The sequence below is a fragment of the Gavialis gangeticus genome, unplaced genomic scaffold (assembly GCF_001723915.1).
Source record: "Gavialis gangeticus isolate Ggan-Ray unplaced genomic scaffold, GavGan_comp1, whole genome shotgun sequence".
NCBI lineage: Eukaryota > Metazoa > Chordata > Crocodylia > Gavialidae > Gavialis > Gavialis gangeticus.
The window spans coordinates 9394595-9414966 of record NW_017729001.1 but is presented as its reverse complement, the minus strand read 5'-3'; the positions used below and the strand labels follow the sequence as shown (position 1 = coordinate 9414966).

Genomic DNA, 20372 nt, shown 5'->3' with positions numbered 1-20372 from the left:
GCACCAAAAAAAAAAAAAAGTTTGTTGGGTGACTTAGGCTCATCATTGAGATTCTTAAAGTCACCTAAATGACTGGGGACCCACTGAAAGTTACTTGGACTTTAGTACCTTTACCTTTTGAAGATCCCTTCCATAGAGAATATCATATGTAAGTGAAATAGAGAATGAACCAGGTGGGAAGTGGGAGGAGAATTATAATACCCGAACAGGAGAGACAACAAATAAAGAGGAGGAAAAAAAGTCTAGGTTCTGGCACATCAGGAGATCTGCACTGAGCCTATTTATGAATGGAAACATGCACACAGGATGTTTTGCATAGCAACAAAACAACTTTCTTCTTCAAATGGACTTTAGTGTAACTTAGAACTGCATAGCAGTTTTTGCTTAGCAGTGTTTACTTCTAGTGGCTGAAAAGGGACTGTTACGCACAGAAGGCCTACTTGTGGCTACATCTATATTTGGTTAATAATTAAACAGAATTACTTAAAAGAAACAGTGGGGAAAGTGTGAAAGTTGTCTCCTCTAATCTCAAAAAAGTGCATAGAAATAACTGGTTAAAGATGAACTTTGTTTCTCCAGGTGCTGAATGTTATCTGCAAACTTTGTCGATGAAGGCAGAAACTGATTGGGAATTTAAAGTGCGAACTAGGTCATAATAGTATTCAACATGCGCAAAGGGGTGCCAAAGGACCCAGAGATAGCTGACCTGTTCCACAAAGATGATCCAGAAGAAATATTTGTGGGTTTACATGAAATCGGCCATGGAAGTTTTGGAGCAGTCTACTTTGTAAGTACATTTATTTACCCACCATTCTCCAAAAAGCACCTTTTACAGTAAGACACTTTTGGAATTGAATTTCAGCCGGAATTCTAACAGCTTCTTGTGTTTTCTCCTCTCCATACACTGGAGAGATGAGTAAATGTGTGATACAGAAGCATTTCTTAACCCATTGTGGTGCCTATAGCCATCTTTGGAGGGAGGTGTATCACAGTTTAATGAGACAGATATGCAGTTGCTCAGGGTGTGAAGGGAGTACCCTGTACTGGACTGAACTCAGATGATTTTAGGCACTTGGACAATAATTTAATTGACCAAATTAGTGTTTGGTCAGAACTATCACCTTTATCTTTAGGGAAAGTGTCATAGATTGCTTTAACAGCTATCAAATCTGGAATTTCTGGGGTCTTTTACCATTCCATTTTAGTACGTTTTTCAGCTATAGCAAGTCTATGGATTCATGGGATTAATATTTCAGCAGACAGCCAAAGCTAAAAGCCATTTCAGCAATGAGTTGGTTCTGTGGCTGTTGACTTAGAACCTTAGCGACATTGCAGAGGTCACAGGAAACTGCGTTACACCTTCTGTACTATTTCTCAACTTCTCCTAGCAGTAGAAGTGCTTGGATCATTGTGCTCAGGAGTTACACTCGGGTCTTTCTAGGTGTCATCCTTTTGCCCTGCCCATGACTCGTATTTTTAATAAAAATAAAATTATCATTAAACAATAATAAGAGATGATGCTAAGCCTCCATGCCTATGTTAAGTGTCATGATAGTAATCAACTGAGGGGCAGAGTTCAGAGTTACTGATCTCTAATATTAAAAAATGAGATTTTTTTTAATAAGCAAGCAAATTTGCGAGTCCTTTTGAGTTCTTAGCCTTTAGTGCACTTTTGGTATACACGTTAAAAATTCTTTACCCAGTAAGCCAGAAGGTAAGAAACCTATTTTTTAGATTAATGATGAGCTTCTTAGCTTATCACTTGCCTTGAGGAAAAGAAGAGCTTTAAGAAAAGACCAAATATTTTGAAACTCCACAATTAAATCATAGCACTTAGCAATATTATTCTTCCTGTTTTAGAGTTAAGCTGAACCAAAAGTAACTATCACTGAATCAATGGCCAGTGACCATAGAATGAATTATTAGCAAAGTATTTATTAACACAGTGTTAAGGGTGCCTGGTAGTGTATCTCAAACCTTTTCAGAATTTCAAGTGCAGTGAAATTCAAACTTCTTGGAATTAGAAAGTAAAAAGTTATGTTGTGCCTGATGTCTCCAGGATTCAGCAGCTGGTTGAATGATTTGCAAGCATTCCAGCTTTGTCGGTCGCTTTAGATGTAGCTGTACTGAATGGTGTAGGAATTAGTTGGAAAAGATTGTAGACCTCTGTGGTTGGAGGCAACTGGGGACAGACCTACCCCTCACCTTTTTATGTGTGAAGCCGAAGCGGAGGCGTGTGTACTTTGAGAGACTCCAGTGTGCCTTGGTTGCTGCTGCCCTGTGTGGGTTATGTTAGGGTTTTCTGTGGTGGGGGATGTCAGCTGCTTGAAGGTCTCTGATTACACAGATTGTGTAATTAACAGGAATCCTGCTTTTATCTGGTTAAAACCCCCAAATTCTCCGATTTAAAAAAAAAAAAATTCAAAAACTCTGATTTAAAAAACCCCCAAAATCTGCATTTTTCTACGATTTTAAAATGAAACACCACTATATATGCGTGTGTGTGTGTGTGTGTGTATATAGGTATCGGCTGAACACAGTGCTTTATTAGTATATGTGTAATTTTAAACACTTTTAGAAGCCTACCAGCGCCTCAGTCGTTATAATAAAAAAAACTCTAAATCCCTATATAGTTTGGTGTTTGAATTGGGGGTTTTTTATCATTGAAAATCAGAGCTCACCCTGTCCCCTTCACTCACCAGCACGTGATTCCAGCTGTGGCTGCCCCCCTTACTGATTTGTGGCACTGAGCAGCTCTGATACACCAGTGCCCTAACACTACCAATGCTGGTGCCCCTCACGCCCAACCCACAGCCCCCAGCTGCCAGGGCTGAGAGACCAGGGCCAGGGCTTGCAGCCTCCTGCACCCCCCCAGCAGCACTTGAGCCCTAGCTCCCACAGCCAGAGCAAAGAGGGGCACAACGGGGGATATCAAAGGGCACAGCTCTGTGCTGCCACTGCCCCCGCAGCTGCCAGGTGGGCAGGGGGCACCTCACCATGGTGGCATAGCTGGAGCAGGGTTTGCAGTGCCAGCAACACCAAGCCTCTCCACCTTCCTGTTCTGGGTCCCTGGAGTGTGCGCAGCAGCAGGGAGTCTTGCAAGTGTGGAACTGTTAATATGGCCAGTGAGAGAAATCCATCTGTATCCCAAAAACTTAACAGCTCAAAACTGTAGTAATTTTAAGCACGCAAGAGGTGTCCATGCTTCTTTATTCCACCTCTCCTGAACAGCACTTCCAGATTTGCCTTCTCTTCCCATCTCCATAAGCTATTAATTAGCACCTGGTTGTCTGGTGCCCTCTGCTGCTGAGTTGTATGTCACAAGCAGCAGTTTACTGGATGATGACATGCTTCTTTGGCCGGTGTAGCTTGAGCTGTATCCTAAGCTCGGTTCCTTGTCCCTGCTTTGAAGTCCTGAATGTCAGTTCAACAAGGCCTCCTCCATGGATTCCAACTCCCCACCTGGAAGTGGCAGGGAGAGGAGCTCAGACCTAGACACAGGGATCCCCAGATTCCAGCTTCAGTTTGGGAATGTGAAAGCAGGAATGGGGCTGGCAGACTTGGGTGCGTCTGTAGAGCTTAACTGTTGTTGTCGGTTTATGGTTAATTTTGTTTCCCTAAAGGGATAGTGAGTGCCATGCCCTAGCTGAGATCATTTTGGACCCTCTGGAGCCCCATCAGAGCTGTGATTTGACACTAGAGTTGTGTGCATAAATCAATGAACCCAGGTAAAACCTTATCAACCTTAAGAAAAGCATTTTGGAAAGTGGGGAAGTGTATATGTGGGATCTCTCCCTCAAACGACCCCAGATGTGGATGACCAACGCCACTGTGCACCCCTATAAGGCATGCCAAATTTCAAGACAATCCGAATAAGCATGTTGATTTTGGAGTATTTTGTCAACCGTTAAAAAGAAAGGGGTCCTCAGCTTGAACTGCAGCAGAGCAGCCTCTCCACTATAATTAAGATCAACATCCATATGTGAGAAATAAAACAAAAATGGAGCCCTGTAAACACAGAACTGCAGAAACAACATTTAAAAAATAATTCAGATGAGTTGCATACAGCAAGATAGATATCGTAATCCTTCTGGTTTTAAGCCGAGGCATGCTGTAACCATCATGAAAGGAATGGCTTTGTAACATTTGATCCCTTTCGTACCCTCCTTCCCCATGAAAAAAGATGAGCAAAGCTAGTAGTCAAATACTGTGCAGTAGTAAGAGATAGTAGAGTGAGTCAGACATCATTCAGAATGTGGAAATGCCACTCAGCTGAAGCCAGTAGGATGGGACATATCCGTTTTGAAAGTCTTATGCAACAGCAATTGCCCAACTTGAGACCCAGACTTCAGAGAGAGCTGGTCAGACAATCTCTGAATTTGGGGCTCCTTTAGATAAGGTTGCTCCTTGAGATAAGGTTGTTCAAAATCGCTTGCCAGTTTTTGAAAAAGCATAATCTATAGCAGAAAGTAAGTATGAAAAGAGGAAAAAATAGTCAAAAGAGCATGCATGAGAGAATCAAGTTCTGCTACACCATGACTGTCAGGCGGTAAAGAGTGCAATCAGGAAGAAGACATGGCAAAGAGGTTAAATGATTCTTTGCATCACTCTCCATCAGGGAAGATGCAGGAGAAAGACCTAGTTTGATATGGAATCTATATATGAGGAAGTGGCAGATTGAGATGTCAGTATTGAAACAACAAAATAGTAACTAGTCATCTGGACCAGATAGGAGTTGAAGGAACATAAGCATCTGGTCCTGACTGCTGTCAGAGACAGGATACTGGTCCCTTCCAGCTCTTTTCTTTTTTTTTTTTTTTAAATTGTGACTCTATAAACCCAAAATAGGAGTTTGCCTTTGGAAAAGTACCTTTCTGGACCCTCACTTTGCATGCATCTTTATTCTTGTGCGGTTTGGCTCATTTCTTTTTGTGGCCCAAGTTTCCTTCCATCACATCTTCCATCATGATGCATAGTCCTGGTAGCATCACCTTCTTGTTCTCCTTGTCCAGATAAACAAGTTAGGTAACATTTCAATACTTGGGAACATATATGGATACCTAAGAAATTTAATATTAGAAGGACTAAGTATTTGAAGGGAAATGGCCACAGAGATGTGAATGCTCTTGTTGGGATCCACTTTCCTACAGCTGTAGTGTGTGACTGGTTTTGTGGTGGGTACATTGAACTCCTTAACAGTTATTATCTATAAGGCAAAATTACTGTGCAGTGCTCTGTTTTTAAGAGTAATTGTCTAGTGCAGCATATATATTTAGGCACAATGGATTGGTTACTGTTCTCTACATTTATTTGACCTTTTTGCTTGAATTGATACTGACGCCACTGTATTCAGCCGAGGCATTGATCTGATTCTCTACAACAACAGCATTTTAATTTCATCGCTTTTCTGCAGACGCTCAGCTTGAAGAAAGCACTTGTGAAGTATTAATTTTGCTAGCTAGTTGACTTCCCTATGCTATGTACTTTTGTCTGTTCTCGGCAAAGATTGATAATTTAAAGCAGTGCTAAACTCATGTTTTTTTCCTAATGGACTCAAATATTGATGACATTCCTGGCCTTATGATGTATCATTTCTCAACGGCTTGGTCCCATCCACAGAACAATTACCTACTTTCATTCAAAAGAATCATTTCCTAAAGATTAGATAGATTAAATGATGAAGCATAAAAATTGTGATGGATACTGTTCAGCAAAGCAAAATGCTGAAACATGGAAAGAAAACAGTGGATGGTTTTTGACAAAATGATTGAGGGCATTAGAAGAGCAGCATTCTAAGCAAAACACGCTTGTGGTCTGCTAATCACAAATTATCTGCTAAGTGCAGCCAAAAATATAACAACGCGAATGCAATTTGGTCTAGAACAGTTGTACAACTCTCTAGCTGATTACAATCAGGAGAATCCCAGAACATTTTAAATGGAGTAATTGCCTTGCCCACAATTGTGATGGAATGTGACAACTGTTTAATATGGCATGGAGCCACTGAACAATAGTTCAGGGCAGAAAACAGGGAATTCCTCAACCAGATGGGCCTAATGGGGGAAGGGGGGGAGAGGGGGGAAAATGAGAATTGAAGTAAACAAACAGTTTGAAATATGTCCAGAATGTTAGGATGAACTCATCTATTCAATCAAAGGATGTACACATTTTTTAATGGTGAAACAGGATGATGGGGTGAAAGGTGCAACTTTCTGTCTGACCCAAAACCCATGAATTTGTAGAGGTCTCTATCTTCCAACTTTCCTTAATTCATTTGAAGAGGACTGCATGCTACAAACAGTAGAACAGAATTTATGTCCTTCATTGTGTTGGACATAAGTCTAAAACTACTATCTCTCTTCCGGTATGTGTTGGCCTAGTGTAGCACTAGTTCTGTTTGAACTCACTGTCCACATTATAAACTGTTTTGTAGGGTGGGATTGATACATTTATGAAAATACATTACTTGTTTGTTTGGCAAGTGAAAGACTTGGTTTGTCTTGCTTCACTTCCAGTTTATTAGGAACTCCAAGCTTTCAACTGTTGCCAACTTGTCCTGCATGTTCCAAAAGTGGTTACAGAGATAACAGGATTTAACCAGTTTTCCAGATTGAAATGTTCACTTCCTTGACTTGCAGAAGTCAGGGTGGGATTTTTTTCTAGTCAGGGCAAAAAGATTGCTTCTGTTAAGCCCAGGAGTTCACAAGTTCCAATCAGATGTACTAATGTTATGCAGACTAAAGAAAAAACAATTTTTTTGATTGCGAATCAATTTTGCATTTAGGGAAACAATATCTTTTGATAACAAAATATTTAATGTGTAACTAGTCAAAATTTATATAGTTCAATAATGTCTTGTTCTTCCTTTGAAATTTATATTAAAAGGTTAACTTTAGCTCATAAAATACAGTAAAATTCATGCTGTGCTATGTTCTCAGGCTTTCTGGTGTTGCTTAGGTGCAATATTGCTATGCAGCTATAAAAACCATCCTGAGTTGAGTGAGACCCTCCGTATCTAGGGCCCACTCTTGCAAGCTTTTTCAGCACTGAACAGCTTGTAGGATCAGGTGTTTGCTGAGGTACATAAAAGAGGGTACTGCCATTTCAAACAAACAATTAAAGGTTGGTAGATCTGCAAACAGAGCCACAAGCTTCAGTTTGTGTGCAGGGCTCCATAAGATACTGTCCCCCTGATCACCTCTCCAAAAAAAAAAAAAAAGGATTCCTGGAAAAGCTACCTACAAGAACAAAATGCACAGAAAGAAAATGGTATGAAAGCACCACCTTTCTGTTATCCTGTCACATTTGCTCTTAAGCTTGTAAGTCCGACACCCTTTTTCAGTGTTCGTATCAAATGCTGAAAGATTTGTTGGGAGGAGGACCTGCTATTTAGACTGTTAATTTGCATTCTAAATATCCTAGGGGGTGTGTGTTTGTGCAGATGCACACGTGCTTTTAAACACAACTCCACAGTGCTGTTCTGATGTAGCATGTTGTGTTTGAATGATGTAACTAGTTTGACTCCATGCTTGCTAAGCTACTTGCAATCAAGAAAATGATTGCATGCTGGTTGTCTAAATTAGGTGACCTAGTTTAATAAGTGAAGTAAATAACATTTTACTTCAAAATAATTTGTAACGCTTCCATTCTTCAGTAACAGTGCATTTAAAATTAAAGTAGTCTGCTGTATAACATTACCTGCAATATCTGTTATGGGCCTATTCCTTCTCATGAAGAAGATGTCTTGGACTGTAGATTAGTCTTTCAGGAAAGGGACAAGAAACCCACTGCATAAATAATTTAAACCTAGATTAGAGTTGACATTTGAAAGAACAAATGGCACAGAACTTCACTGGCTAAGGGGATTGAACAAAGCAACCTAGTGTGTCTGTTTCTCCAAGCACTCTGGTTCTGGAACCAAAATTAGGCAGCCTTTTGATGCTTTTTGTTCTGCTTTTTTTGTTGTTGTTGTTGTTTAAATTAAAATTAACACCTTTCACTTGCATTACTAAAACAAACTGAGCAAAACTCTGGGGACACTGCAGCAGGCTATGAAACATGATTACAGCATAATAAAAGTTCCAGCTTAACATTTTAAAACGAATCAAGTTATGGGCTGGACAAGAAGAGGGAGGCGAGGCAATAAGGCTTGGTCTCTTTGGTTTGGAAGACCTGCAGAGCGGTGGAACTGAGCTTGTATTTAAAACTGAGAAAATGCACTGAGTTGCACTGGAAAGCACTGCATCCCCACAAGCAGGCACCCAGTGATGGCTGGTCTCCATTTCAGCAGAAGCTGATAAAAGATGGTATACGGCCTGAGCAACCTCTCAAGAGATGGTTTCAAATGCACGTACAGGTTTCCCTCAATTCATGTGGGTTCTTTATATGCAAATTCACTCTTATGCGATGAGCATATTTAGATCCATAATTTGTTATATGTGAGGTAAATTTGCTCTTATGCGATCAGCATAGATGCCCCCCCCCCCAGCCCAAGCAGGTAAGTCCCTGGGGAGAGGGGAAAGGGCCATGGCCTCACTCACCCCAGCCTGGGCTGCAGCAGCCCCAGGAGTGGCCAGCACCAGCTGCCTCCACCAGGGCATGGCGCAGCCCAGGAACAGACGTGAGTGGGGACAGGCAGAGCATGGTGCAGCCCAGTGGCTGCAGGCAGCTGGCTCCACCTGCTCCTGGGGCCGCTACAGCCGGGACTGAGGTGAGTGCCGCTCTGTTCCCTCTGCTTTGCTGCCTTGTGCAGCCCTGGGAGCGGCACCCCTCCTCCCACCCCTTCCCTACTCCCAGCCTCCCTCACCGCTATGGGAACCTATCCCTATTTTTTGCATTGTAAAGTGGGTTCACTTTATGCGAATTTGATTTGTGCACTGTCTCTGGGAATGCATGTACAGCATAAGTTGAGGGAAACCTGTATACAAAGAACATGCTGACACTGAAGTGCCTGTACAGGTGAACAAGCCATTTGTGGCTTTATATTTGGATACTGTTGACAATTTTTCACGGGGCATGTGCTGCAAAGGGCCTGATAGGAGCCCTGAGATGCATTCTTTTCCTGCTACCCAGAGCTCTGGGGCCACTGGAATGGTGCTCTGGCAAGCTCCGTTCCAGGTCCATGAGACTTCCTCTTGATTAGACCAGTGTCAGTAGTTGACTTTTCAAAACTTTTTTTTTGTAAATTGGCTGAACCAAAGATGTCAATAAAAACAACAGTTACATCCATCAAGTCTTTTGTGTTACCCAAAACAAAAGTGATCCATTTTTCTACCCCCCAAAACTAAGCAAATTGTGTCACTTTGCTTTTCACTTTGCTTTTTGGGAGTTGCTTGTTTGTTTCTTTTGTTTTTACCTTTTTTTAAAATGAATTTAATCCCAAAACTGTAGTATAATTTTAAAATGGAAAAAAAGATTTTTTTTTTTCCTTTTGACAATGTTGAAATAGTCAGTGTTTACAGTGCTTTGCTCAGAGTGATTCAGTTTCAGTGCATGTTTATAGACTTTACATGTGTCAATCAAAATCCATTTGGACTGGTTTTGTATGAAATAGCTTGATGATGTTGGAGTCGTTAACAAAGCTCTCTTTAGGAGCAATATTGGGTACTACACATCTGCTGCAGCAAAGCTGTTGCTTTTGCAAAAATCTGTGAGGCGGTGGGGAAGAGACCTGGCTTAGAATTGGACTAATGAATGAACCTTTGCAGTAGTGCAGGCTCCTAAGAGCCATATCTTAAATCATGACCATGAAGAAAGTAGCACCTGAGCTTACACAGGATAGAAATGATGGCCTGCACTTGTGCCTAATGCATGCCCAATTCTGTGGGGGGGGGGAGAACAGAAATAACCCCTATTTTTTTCTCTTTCCCAATTCCAGGCCACAAATTCGCACACTAATGAGGTGGTGGCAGTCAAAAAAATGTCCTACAGTGGGAAGCAAACAAACGAGGTAAGACATAAATAAAGTGAGAGCCAACAATTTGATTTCTTAGAGTGATATAATTTATTGGACCAACTAAGTAGTTGGGATAAAATTAGATACACTTTTGAACGCAAGGCATTCTTGCTCAGGTCACTTAATAAAGCCACCTTTGCATACAGAAGGCATGTGTAACAGCAGTATAAATCTGGTTAGCCAAGTTAGCTTTGTAGTGCCTTTGGCACTGGAAAACCAGAAGCTTGTAACTGCTGCTCCTTCCACAGGAGACATGAAGACTGAAGGAAGGAAAATGAGTTAAAGTGAATTCTGTTTAATAGGATTTTTTTTCTTTTTTAAGAAGCTATGGTGTTTTTAGAAACCTAATATGATAATATTGCAGAGGTTACTGAAGTAGCTATCATGCAAGCTATCAGAACTATAGCCATTGTACTGTCAAGATGTTGGCTTGAAAATATAGCTAAGAACCGCAAGCTTTAAGAAGTGTTAGTTATCCAGTTTTAAAACAGATTTATATCTCATTTAGAATTTCCCTCACTAAGCAATTCTTATCTACTCTTTTTCTTCCTCTTTTATATGGCTTACTGCTCTTTTGTATTGTTCCTGTAGACCAGTGCCTTGACTTGCAGTAGAGAGCAGTGTGCGCGCCATTAATAGCAAAGAGGAAGTTTCAGTATTTTTTCTTACTCCAGTATATTGATTTCCAGCATATGCACTGTCCCTTTATATTTTCTGTAATATTCCAAATGTTAGTGCACCTTTATTATGCTATAGAAAGAAATCAAAATCTTTTATTTAAACAGCAAACTTCTTCCACCTCTGTCCTCCAAGACAAATTGTAATTACTGTTGTCTGTTCTGGAACCTTTTGGCCTGCTAGAAAATCTAAGACCAGCTGATACTAAGAATACAAATAGCAGAAACACTAGTATTGCTCTGAGCAATATTTGTTATCTAAAATAGTCTCAAAATGGTTTCTGGGAATTCTCAACCATGCGTCTTAACAAATCAAAGGGCAAAAGGTCAAAGGAAGGGTATAGTGATACCTGAAAGCTTGTCCACATCTGTGTCCCTCCCTGCTATCCGTTTGATCCCGTACAAAAATCCTTACCCCTCGCATTCTTTTCTGGATCATCATGGTTACAACATCACCCCAATGCTACCAAAACTTAGCAAAGTCTTCCTTTCAGGTTCTCTGGCAACAAGAATCCAGAGAGCAGCAGTACAGCCAGCATTTTCAACGGCTTCTTTAGGGTGGAGACTGCTTGTGGCTTTGGAATATTGAGAGGGGGCTTTAAAGTAAACCCTGAACTGGTTATCTCTCCATTAGTCATAGAAGGATAAATAAATCTTCCTGTCAGTAACTAGTCACTGGATTCCAGATGGCTTATATCAACTCTAGACTAATTAGATTAAACCGCAAATGCATTGTGAAGCAACTTTCTTTCTTACTAGGTAGCATTACTTGAACTATAATGATGTCAAGGGTAGGTGTTTGGAATGGATGTAACCCGGGGCGGGGGTGCTTTTTGCTTTTCTGTAAGATTAGCAGAACCTCTGTGTGGGAAGGAAGGGAAAGCTAGGAGTTTCCAAAGCTTCCATCTGCCTCCTGGTGTCGCTCAACTTCAGCGTCTTCCCCATGAACAATATAATGCTGTAAGGGCAAGATGGGATGCTAGTAGCCAAGGTAGGTATGAGGTATTGACAGAAAGGGTGGGAAAGCAAAATAAGATGCTGCTCTTTTTCTACCTTCCTTACAAAGTACAATTACCTCATGGTTGCTGTCCAAACTTGCAATATCTTATGGTGCTATGTAGCTATGTACTGTACTAGAGTGTGCAAGATGAAAACAGATTTGGGAGCAGAATTCCTCCTGTTTTTGTTTTCAATAGAAATGGCAGGATATCATCAAGGAAGTCAAGTTTCTACGACAGCTGAAGCACCCTAACACCATCGAGTACAAGGGCTGTTACTTGAAAGAACACACTGCCTGGGTGAGTTAGAGCCACGTGTCATTTAGAACTCTTCCTGGGCTGGAATTAGCCCCAAAGTGACTGAATAATGAATTAAATATATTGACATTGCTTGGAGCACTAAATATTCCATATTCTTCAGTGTCCTTTTCATCCCAAAAGATCCCTGCATGATTTACAAATGAGTGAACATTTTGGACAAGGACATTGGACCAGTGAAAATATAGGCTGCTTGACTGTGCAGATTGAACAGGGTAGTTTGTTTTTTAAATTAGTGATCCTTCTTGCAGTCAGCTCACTGGTGTCTAGTTGAGCTGCTTCAAAATAATGACTGAAGTTAACCTTGCTGAGATTTGACACTGTGATCTGCAAGACTGTCGACAACTGGAACCTTATCTCAGAAGTTCCCTAGCTCATAAGTTTTAACCATAGGGAAGTGCTTGTCTGAATATTTTACTGGCCTTCTACCGTATTTCTTGCAACCTCACAGGCTTCTTTACCTCTGCATGTTTCACCCATGGCCCAGACATCTTTTGTTACTGATTCTGTAGCATCTCTGTTGAAAACCATTGCAGTCAATGATTGTTTTCTGTTGACTTTTGTAGGCTTTGAACTCAGCTGCATAATTTGTTGGTGTCTATGCCTAAAAGCATTTACATTTTTAATTTCTCAAACTATTATTGTATGTTAAAAGCAACAATATCTAAGTAAATGACAATTTATAATAATAGTATCTACCTTGCCCCATAAAAAAAAACAAAACAAAAGAAGAGAAGCTCGAGGCAATTATAGATCACTAATTCTTAAGCTATTCCTGTTGTGTTTAGTTAGAACTATGGCTGAAAATAATATAAAATGTAGTGTGATAAGGTCTCACTAGTATAGTTTCTGCAAAGGAAAATTGTTCCTAATTCATCTGTTAGATTTTATTGTACACATCAGTAAATTAGCCAGTTGACTTAATTTATTTGGATTTTCAAAACACTTTGTCAGACTATGTCTGAAGAAGCTACTGAAGAAACTGCAAAGTCCTGGAGATAAAATCATTGTGCTGTCCTGGATCAAAACACGGCTAAGGAAGGGCCAAGTATAGGGATAAGTGATCAGTTTCATCAGGATGGAAATGCAACAGGATACTTCCAGTTCCAAGACGTGGCTGATGGCAAATTAATGACCTGGAAACAGGGTGTTGGCTTCAGTTCATGAAGAAGCATTTTATTCTCTGATACAATTTGAAAATCTTGTTTTGTTACCACAGGCAGATTGTTTGCCATCATAACGTACACAATTTCCAGTTCTTTAGAAGACTGATCATGCAATTAGATTATTTATGAATATAAAACATCTGCAAGAGTTTACCACTTAAATGAACCAAAACAACTGCTGAGGATGACACGTTCATGCTTTGTAATTAGGTGAGGAGAACAGATGCTGCCTCAAATGAGCTCTCTTTTAGTCCTGTTGGGCTGGCTAAGAAACCTGGAGTCTGTTTTTTATAAGTTTATGGATGGTAGGATACATGTCTATGTAGTGTGCATTCACAGGTGAGCCACTATAAAATCCTGCTGGCTATATTGTTCACACCCATATGCAAGCTTTTGTCAAATAAGAAGACAGCACTTTTGGCCCAACTTCATAATCTTATTGAGAATGCCTAAAATGGGTGAGGCAAGATACTGAGGACAGAGTACTAATGCCTTAAGTGACAAACTAAAGCCATAAGAGATGTAGAACAGAGTAAGCAATGATAAATCTAAATTTAAGCATAGGATGTATACAACTTAAAAAAAAGATTCCTCCAGGAACAGGTGACCATTATGTCAGTAACCAATCATTTCTGAGTGTTCAATGAGATGATATAAGTGGAAACAAGAGGCAATGCACACTATCTGGAATCAACAATGGAAAATAGCTTGTAAATGAACTATGACCAAAAGGCATTGCTTTGGCTAATGAATTACTGCATATGGGGAGCAATTAGAACACCAGAATGCAAGTTGATGCCTGGGTTCTCTTCCTGACTCTGCCATTAGCTATTTGTGTTATTGGGCAGATTTTCATAACCCATGTGCTGTAGTTTAAGCGTCTGCAAAATTATTAGGCTTTCTTGTATCACAGCAGGCTATGGGTTAATTAGCCCTTGTACATGCCTTTGAGATCCTCAAATAAAGGGCAATATTATAATTGTACTATGATTCTCTGATATACATGTAAGTGCAGTTCATTCAGATGGAAGCTATTGTGACCTTGTGTGAGCTGCTGAGTTCAGCCACCATTGAAATGTGTCCTCCTTTGGGGAGTAATATTGCAGTTCAGTGGCATTCAGCAAAGGTACACAGCAGTGTTTGCGGGGGGGTTATGCCTGGAAATATCTTCTAGTCAACTGAAACTGCTGGGACAACTTTGTCATACTGTAGTTACTAACTTGATATTTGGCAAGGATACAAATGTTAAAACTCTTGTTTGGTTGGGACGGGGGAGGCTGATCTTTATTACTGTAAGTTGTGCATGCCATGGTTTGACATTTCTTCCAGTAGTCTGCATCAACAAGAGCATAGCATCCTATAACATCATGCTAGGATAGTGGTTCAGTACTGTTGCTGAGAAAAACAAGAATGCAACCTCTTATACAGATGGGTTTCCCCACAAATTCCCCATCCAAGTCCTGACTTATTCTGAATCGAGTTTACAGATTCCTTTAATCGCATCACACATGGCTGAATGTTAGCAACATTGACTGTATGAAGAATAAAAAAAATGAAGAAAAGAATTGTGCCTTGGCCACACAAGAGGTGCTGGTTGGTTGTCTCTAGACATCTCAACTAAGTTGTATGAAACAGGAGATTGGAGGAAATGCTAAATAAACAAGCAAAAACTAAAAATATCTACTTTTCAGAGGCTTCTGCCAAGTGCCCTGTTTGGGGCATTCAACAGTATGTCATGCAAGAGTGCTTTAAGCCGCCTTTGATTTTGTTTAAAAAAATATTGTTGATAATATAAACAGGACACACTTGAAACGTGTTCCAACTGTAAAATTCACATTAGGGTTACATTTTTCATGTTTAAAGAAATTCTACTAACTACAGTCTTAACTCCTGAAGTCATAAACTGTGGGAGAGGGGAGAAAAATGAATGTTTTCATTTTGTTAGGGAAATATGTAAATTGCTAGCTGGCTCCCTGCCATATTTGTATTTAAAGTGCTTTGAGTGGCTAAATGCATTGGGCTATGAAATATCATTTAAGATGCTGGCCTGGGGCAAAACCACAGCAGTAGGCATTTTACAATAAATTCTTCAATTACAGTAATAACTTTTTATTAATAACATGCATTTGTTTCTATTCTTAGAATGAGCGAAAACGCAAAATCCCAGTGTAATACACAAATGGATCCTAGTCCAGAGAAAAAGCATTACCATTCATGTGGTTAGAACTGCATTTTATGTGGAGCTATTCTCACCACATTAATTTAAGAAGAGTGCCCTTCGTTTCATGTCATGAGGCCAATCAGAACCGAATTCTACAATCTGCAGAAGCCGTAGGAAGCTGTCTCATGTTCTTTTTTTTCCCTTCTCTCGTACATACCTGCCCGATGCAACTCTTATACTGAATAGAGTTCCCCTGAGAGCCTGCCACTAGTGATCCATAGCACTGGGCAACATAATAACCAGAATGGTTGCTTAGAAGCATTGCTGTATTGCCCAGATTCGGCAAACACATGGGTCAGTTATTTGACTTGATGGAAAATAGACACCACAAGACAAAGCTGACCTTCTTTTTGGCACAGAAGAAGTCTCTGATTACTGTCCCAGCTACTTAAGAAAGTAGAATGGAGGTGAAATTGCAGTTGCCTCATCTTAGGCTTGCATACAGGATCTGGCACAAGAGAAGACTTTCTGGCTGAGAGAGAGGCTGGGTGCACTGCTGCCCTGAGGGTCTTTTTCCATTGGATGCGAATGGGAACTGATCTAGGAGCCTGCTACTAGTTTAAGGGAAGTGTTTGTGTGTGTTCCTGAGCTAGGATGGTGCAGGAAGTTCTGGCCCCACAAAAATTTAGCAGCTGATACTGAACACTCACTTGCAAAGGAAGCCCTGTAGAAATCTTTAAAGGTTTCAGAAGTATCCCTCCACTTTGTTTCATCTTGGAAACTAGGTTATCAACTGAAATTAGGAAATGCCACTCTCATAGGTCATTCTTTACTAGTAGGATTTCATATTCTGTGATGTGCTGAGTTTGCATAAAATGTTCTTGTTAACCCAACAGCTCTTGATAAACTCTTAGTATGATTAACTTGGAATAAATGCCCCATATTTAACATTGGTTACCATACTACCTTACTAATCCTTAATATTTGTTCTTATTTCCCTCTGTTGCAGTTGGTTATGGAATATTGTTTAGGATCAGCTTCTGATTTGCTAGAAGGTAAGTTATGCCATCTTCATTTTTACTATAAATTTGGCCACAGTCGTGTTTTTGGCCACATTCAAAGTTGTTTTTAGGCTGGGACTGGTGCTTAGCGGGAGTATTTCATAGACTGCCAGGGTTGTGAGTTAGCTGTCATAAACCCTATTAGCACTTGGCAAAGCAGTGACATCCTGTATGGTACTTCCTTGTTTGTGTACCTCTCCAGGAACATCTGAAGTTTGTAATGCCTAGGGACTCTGTTGAGAATTAGTCAGGAGCCCAAAGACTGTAAAATGAAGATGTAAGTGTATATAGTCACTTTTTTGGACATGTCTTCCTCGAGAGAGAAATAAATGGCTTGATGCCAGGGAGCAGCAGTGAAAATCTGGTGTTGATTAGTTTTGTCCTCGCCCAGCAGTTGGTAAGAATAATCCAGGTAGTTTTGTAGGCTAATGAGACCTCGGAACTAAAGAGGAAGCCCCGGACAGTCACAGCACCTACTGAAAGCAGGAAATCCAAACCCTAGCTTGCTAGAAGTACTGTATTCCTTTCTGTGAGGCCCACCTTTGTGTCTTAAGATATGGTCAGCCACAGGCATGTGCTGGTTGTACCCAGGGATCTGTGGAATGTGCTTGAAGGATCTCACGTCTACATGGTATTCATTCTGTGTGCTTCCTACCTCTTTGTCTTGGTTTACTGATAGGTCTTGTCCTTGTTGTCGCCAGTAAAATCTGCTGTGTTCCACAAGCAAAGATGGTTCCTCCTGCTCAGTAATGTGTAAATCTTGGATGAAGTAAGACATTGTGTGTACCCATATGGGTTTTTTTTTACTTTTTGTTTTTGATCCTTTAGTTCACAAGAAACCACTTCAGGAAGTGGAGATTGCTGCCATTACCCATGGTGCCTTGCAGGGGCTGGCCTACCTGCATTCTCACTGTAAGATTCATAGGTAAGAGAAATACTATCATGTTTTCATTTACCTCCCTTTAGGTTGAACCTCTGACAATTGCTTTACTATTCACAAGTAGCCTTGATAGGAAGATAATATTTAATCAGAACTTCCTAACAGACCTGTTAGCGTTGCTGATGCCAGAGCATGTTTGTAAATAAGTGTCTCCTTTTAAATGAGCCTGCTCTTTGTGCTAAAGTCATTTAATTGAAGCCACATGAAAATGCTGAGTTTTTCACCATGGCAAGGCTGGTACTGTACTCTGGATGTCATCAAATAAATTTGCCATGGAAAGCTGGTTTGGTCTTAAGATAAAACTGTTGCGTGAACACAGAAGTGGTGGGAATTAGTGATGGCAAAGGATGTGCCAGAAATATACTTCATAGTGTACAAATGTGTAAAGAGAACCGTTAGCTAAATTAATTTTATAAGTGAATAGTATTAACCATTACACTATACTTGCTGAGATGAGTGGGTAAAATTTCATGCTTCAGGAAACCAGCTCATTAGTGGATAGGTTAGGGAGACACCACAGCTTCTCCTAGGTCCTTACCAGCATCTCGTAGTGGAACAAGATGCATTACACTGAATGACATAAGATGCCATCTTCCTGTGAAACATTAGGCCTAAGAGGCTCCCAAAGACTAGCCGTTATGCTTCGGCTGTGTAGAAAAGTGTGTATTATAATATAACACTTGCCAGATTGGCAGCAGTTCTGAATTACACAGCTCCTTATCTCCTTTGTCATAAATCTTTGTGTTTTTCTTGGGAAGCCTTAGTATTTCTGTGAAATGGTAAGAGAGCTTGATAAGTATAAAATTAGTGAGGGGTCTCCACTTCCAAAGGCAGTTTGTAACCAGCTGATGGGCTAAAATACACTCCATAGCACTAATCTCATGGCCACTAATCTTGTGGACTGAACTTGAATGATGATGAGTTCCGATGACCAAGGAAGTAATTTGTTGGGACTAGTTCTGTGGTATTCAAAAGCACCTCCTTTTTTCCCCCCCAGTAGATCTGGGTATAACCTAAGCAGAACCCAGAATGGAATGATTTCAGTTGAAATTGATCTGCCAGCATTCCTTACGGGGTAGTGGTGGTTCCAGAAAAGGTACCCCATTTTAAAAGAAACGCTATACGCCCTAGCGGTAGTTTACCCTTTTCATATCCATGCCATTGTACGTGGAACCCAAGTCTTATTTACATCAAAATACTTTTTAAAGAGAAATTGGGTTATTTCAAAACAGTATTCCATCTCTTGTCTTGGGAGGTAGAGAGGAATGTCCATCCCACAGCAGAGAAAGCCAAGGAGAGTACTCTGTTACACCTTGGGAGAATCTAAGGGGTGCTTTTTAATGCATCCCGTTATCTAGCCTGTAGCACTGCCTAGCTGTACCTGACTGAATAGAAGCTACTCTTCCTGAGATGGACTTTTATCAGCCACCAACCAGGCAAAGTGCCTGCTGTAACTGCTCCTTGTGGCATATGCTGCTTAATCAGAGACCGCTAAAGCAAGCTGCCAGTAAGGTTTGGTTTTCATGCCTGGTAGAGAGGCAGACCAAATGAGCCTGACCTGGAATAAGGGAGACACCTTGTGGTGAGACAGGGGAAGAGCAGTTTTATAACTTCAGTTCATTTTGATAATCTCCATCCTCTGTGGTTGGTACCTACTTTTCTCTTACGTGATGGCCCATGGCACTGCATGCAATGTGGGGACAGGGGTGGAACTGAGGGGTTCAGCAGTTTGGTCATACTATCCCCCTTTGCTGCCCAGAGCTCCAGTTTTGGATGCATGCACAGTGAGTTTTTTATTGCTGCCATTTCTGCATCCTGTTCAGGGATGAAGCTATTCTGTTTGTTTAAATTGCAGGTGATAGATAAACTAGCAAAGAGCAAACATATTTGCACATGCTCAGGATTGTTTACAAGTTCTGTGATTTCCACCCCTAATATTAAATAGTGTCCAAGTCATGCAAACCATTAGAGAATTACATTCAAAGACTGCACCCAGACATTTCAATGTAGGTCCCGAAGTATGATACCAGTGTGAAAATGTTATTGGTGTATTGACACATTGGCATGTTTGAGATGCAGCAGCATCTTGTGGGAAAAACACTGGACTTGGAGTGAAGGAACCTGGATTCTCTTTCCAGGTTTGCTTTTAATCAGGGGAAAATCACTTCTCATATGTCTGTCTTTCCCACCCTTGTATATTTATAACCTCTTTAGGGGCAGCACTTGTACTGTGCCAGGTACAATGCAACCCTGAACATGCCTGGACTTCTAGACACTACAGTAATACTGTACTTCTAATACAGTATGGGTTTATTTTGCTTTGGGGCCAGGATACTGAGTCATAGAATAGGAGAAAACTGTATGTTTCAGCAGGTATATTATGCATCTCAATGATCTTGAGAAGACGACTAAAGGCAATGCCAAGTTCTACAGTGGTAACAGGCTGACTCAGCTGGGCTCTTTATTCACCTTCCATTTATACTGAAAGTCAGCTCTGGAAAAAGCAAATAGCTGAGGTACTGCCATGTAAAGGCAGTACCTAGTGTAGTATTTTCCCCCTCATTATCAAAGTGTTTTCTCAGTTGTTACAGTATGCCACTATACTGTCATTAAGCTGGTGGTATGCAGTAGAGCTGGATCTCTTAAAATGATCCTTTTGTTGTTGTTATAATGGGAAGCAGTAGAAGAAATAGCATTTCCAATCTAGTAAATGAGGGGAGTATGCTTAGGTGACTGGATTTCTAATTCTGTATAGGTGCCAAGGGTCTTGAAGTACATGAATTGGCTTTAACCTTTGACCACATTTCTCAAGAAGTTGTTCTGAAATTAACCCACTTGCTGCTGGCATTTGGGGATTTATAGTACTAAAAGCTTTCCTGTGTGTACATTGTACCTCTGTACTCGCAGGATCTTCATGACCATAACCTGATCTTCCAGAATTCTACATAATCTTCTCTCCCTGTATCCTACAAGTGAGGGAAACCAAGGTGCTGGCGGGATGAAATCACTAATACAGTAGCATACAAAAAGATAGGAGACCCGGATATTAAATTCAGATGTTCTGAATCTCAATCCAGGGCCTGAAATTCAAGGTTG

The 20372-nt window shown here is 40.6% G+C and overlaps 1 protein-coding gene across 2 annotated transcripts in view; it reads left to right on the top strand.

The window, feature by feature from the left end:
* Window positions 1-20372, top strand: part of TAOK3 (TAO kinase 3) — a 155755-nt gene that overhangs the window by 62081 nt on the left and 73302 nt on the right. For both annotated transcript variants that reach the window (XM_019506764.1, XM_019506765.1), the window contains exons 3-7: window positions 580-787; window positions 9878-9949; window positions 11829-11930; window positions 16285-16330; window positions 17165-17261. In XM_019506764.1, coding sequence (XP_019362309.1) covers window positions 668-787; window positions 9878-9949; window positions 11829-11930; window positions 16285-16330; window positions 17165-17261 — 437 coding nt within the window. In that variant the 5' untranslated portion in view covers window positions 580-667. The remainder of the gene's footprint in view (window positions 1-579; window positions 788-9877; window positions 9950-11828; window positions 11931-16284; window positions 16331-17164; window positions 17262-20372) is intronic.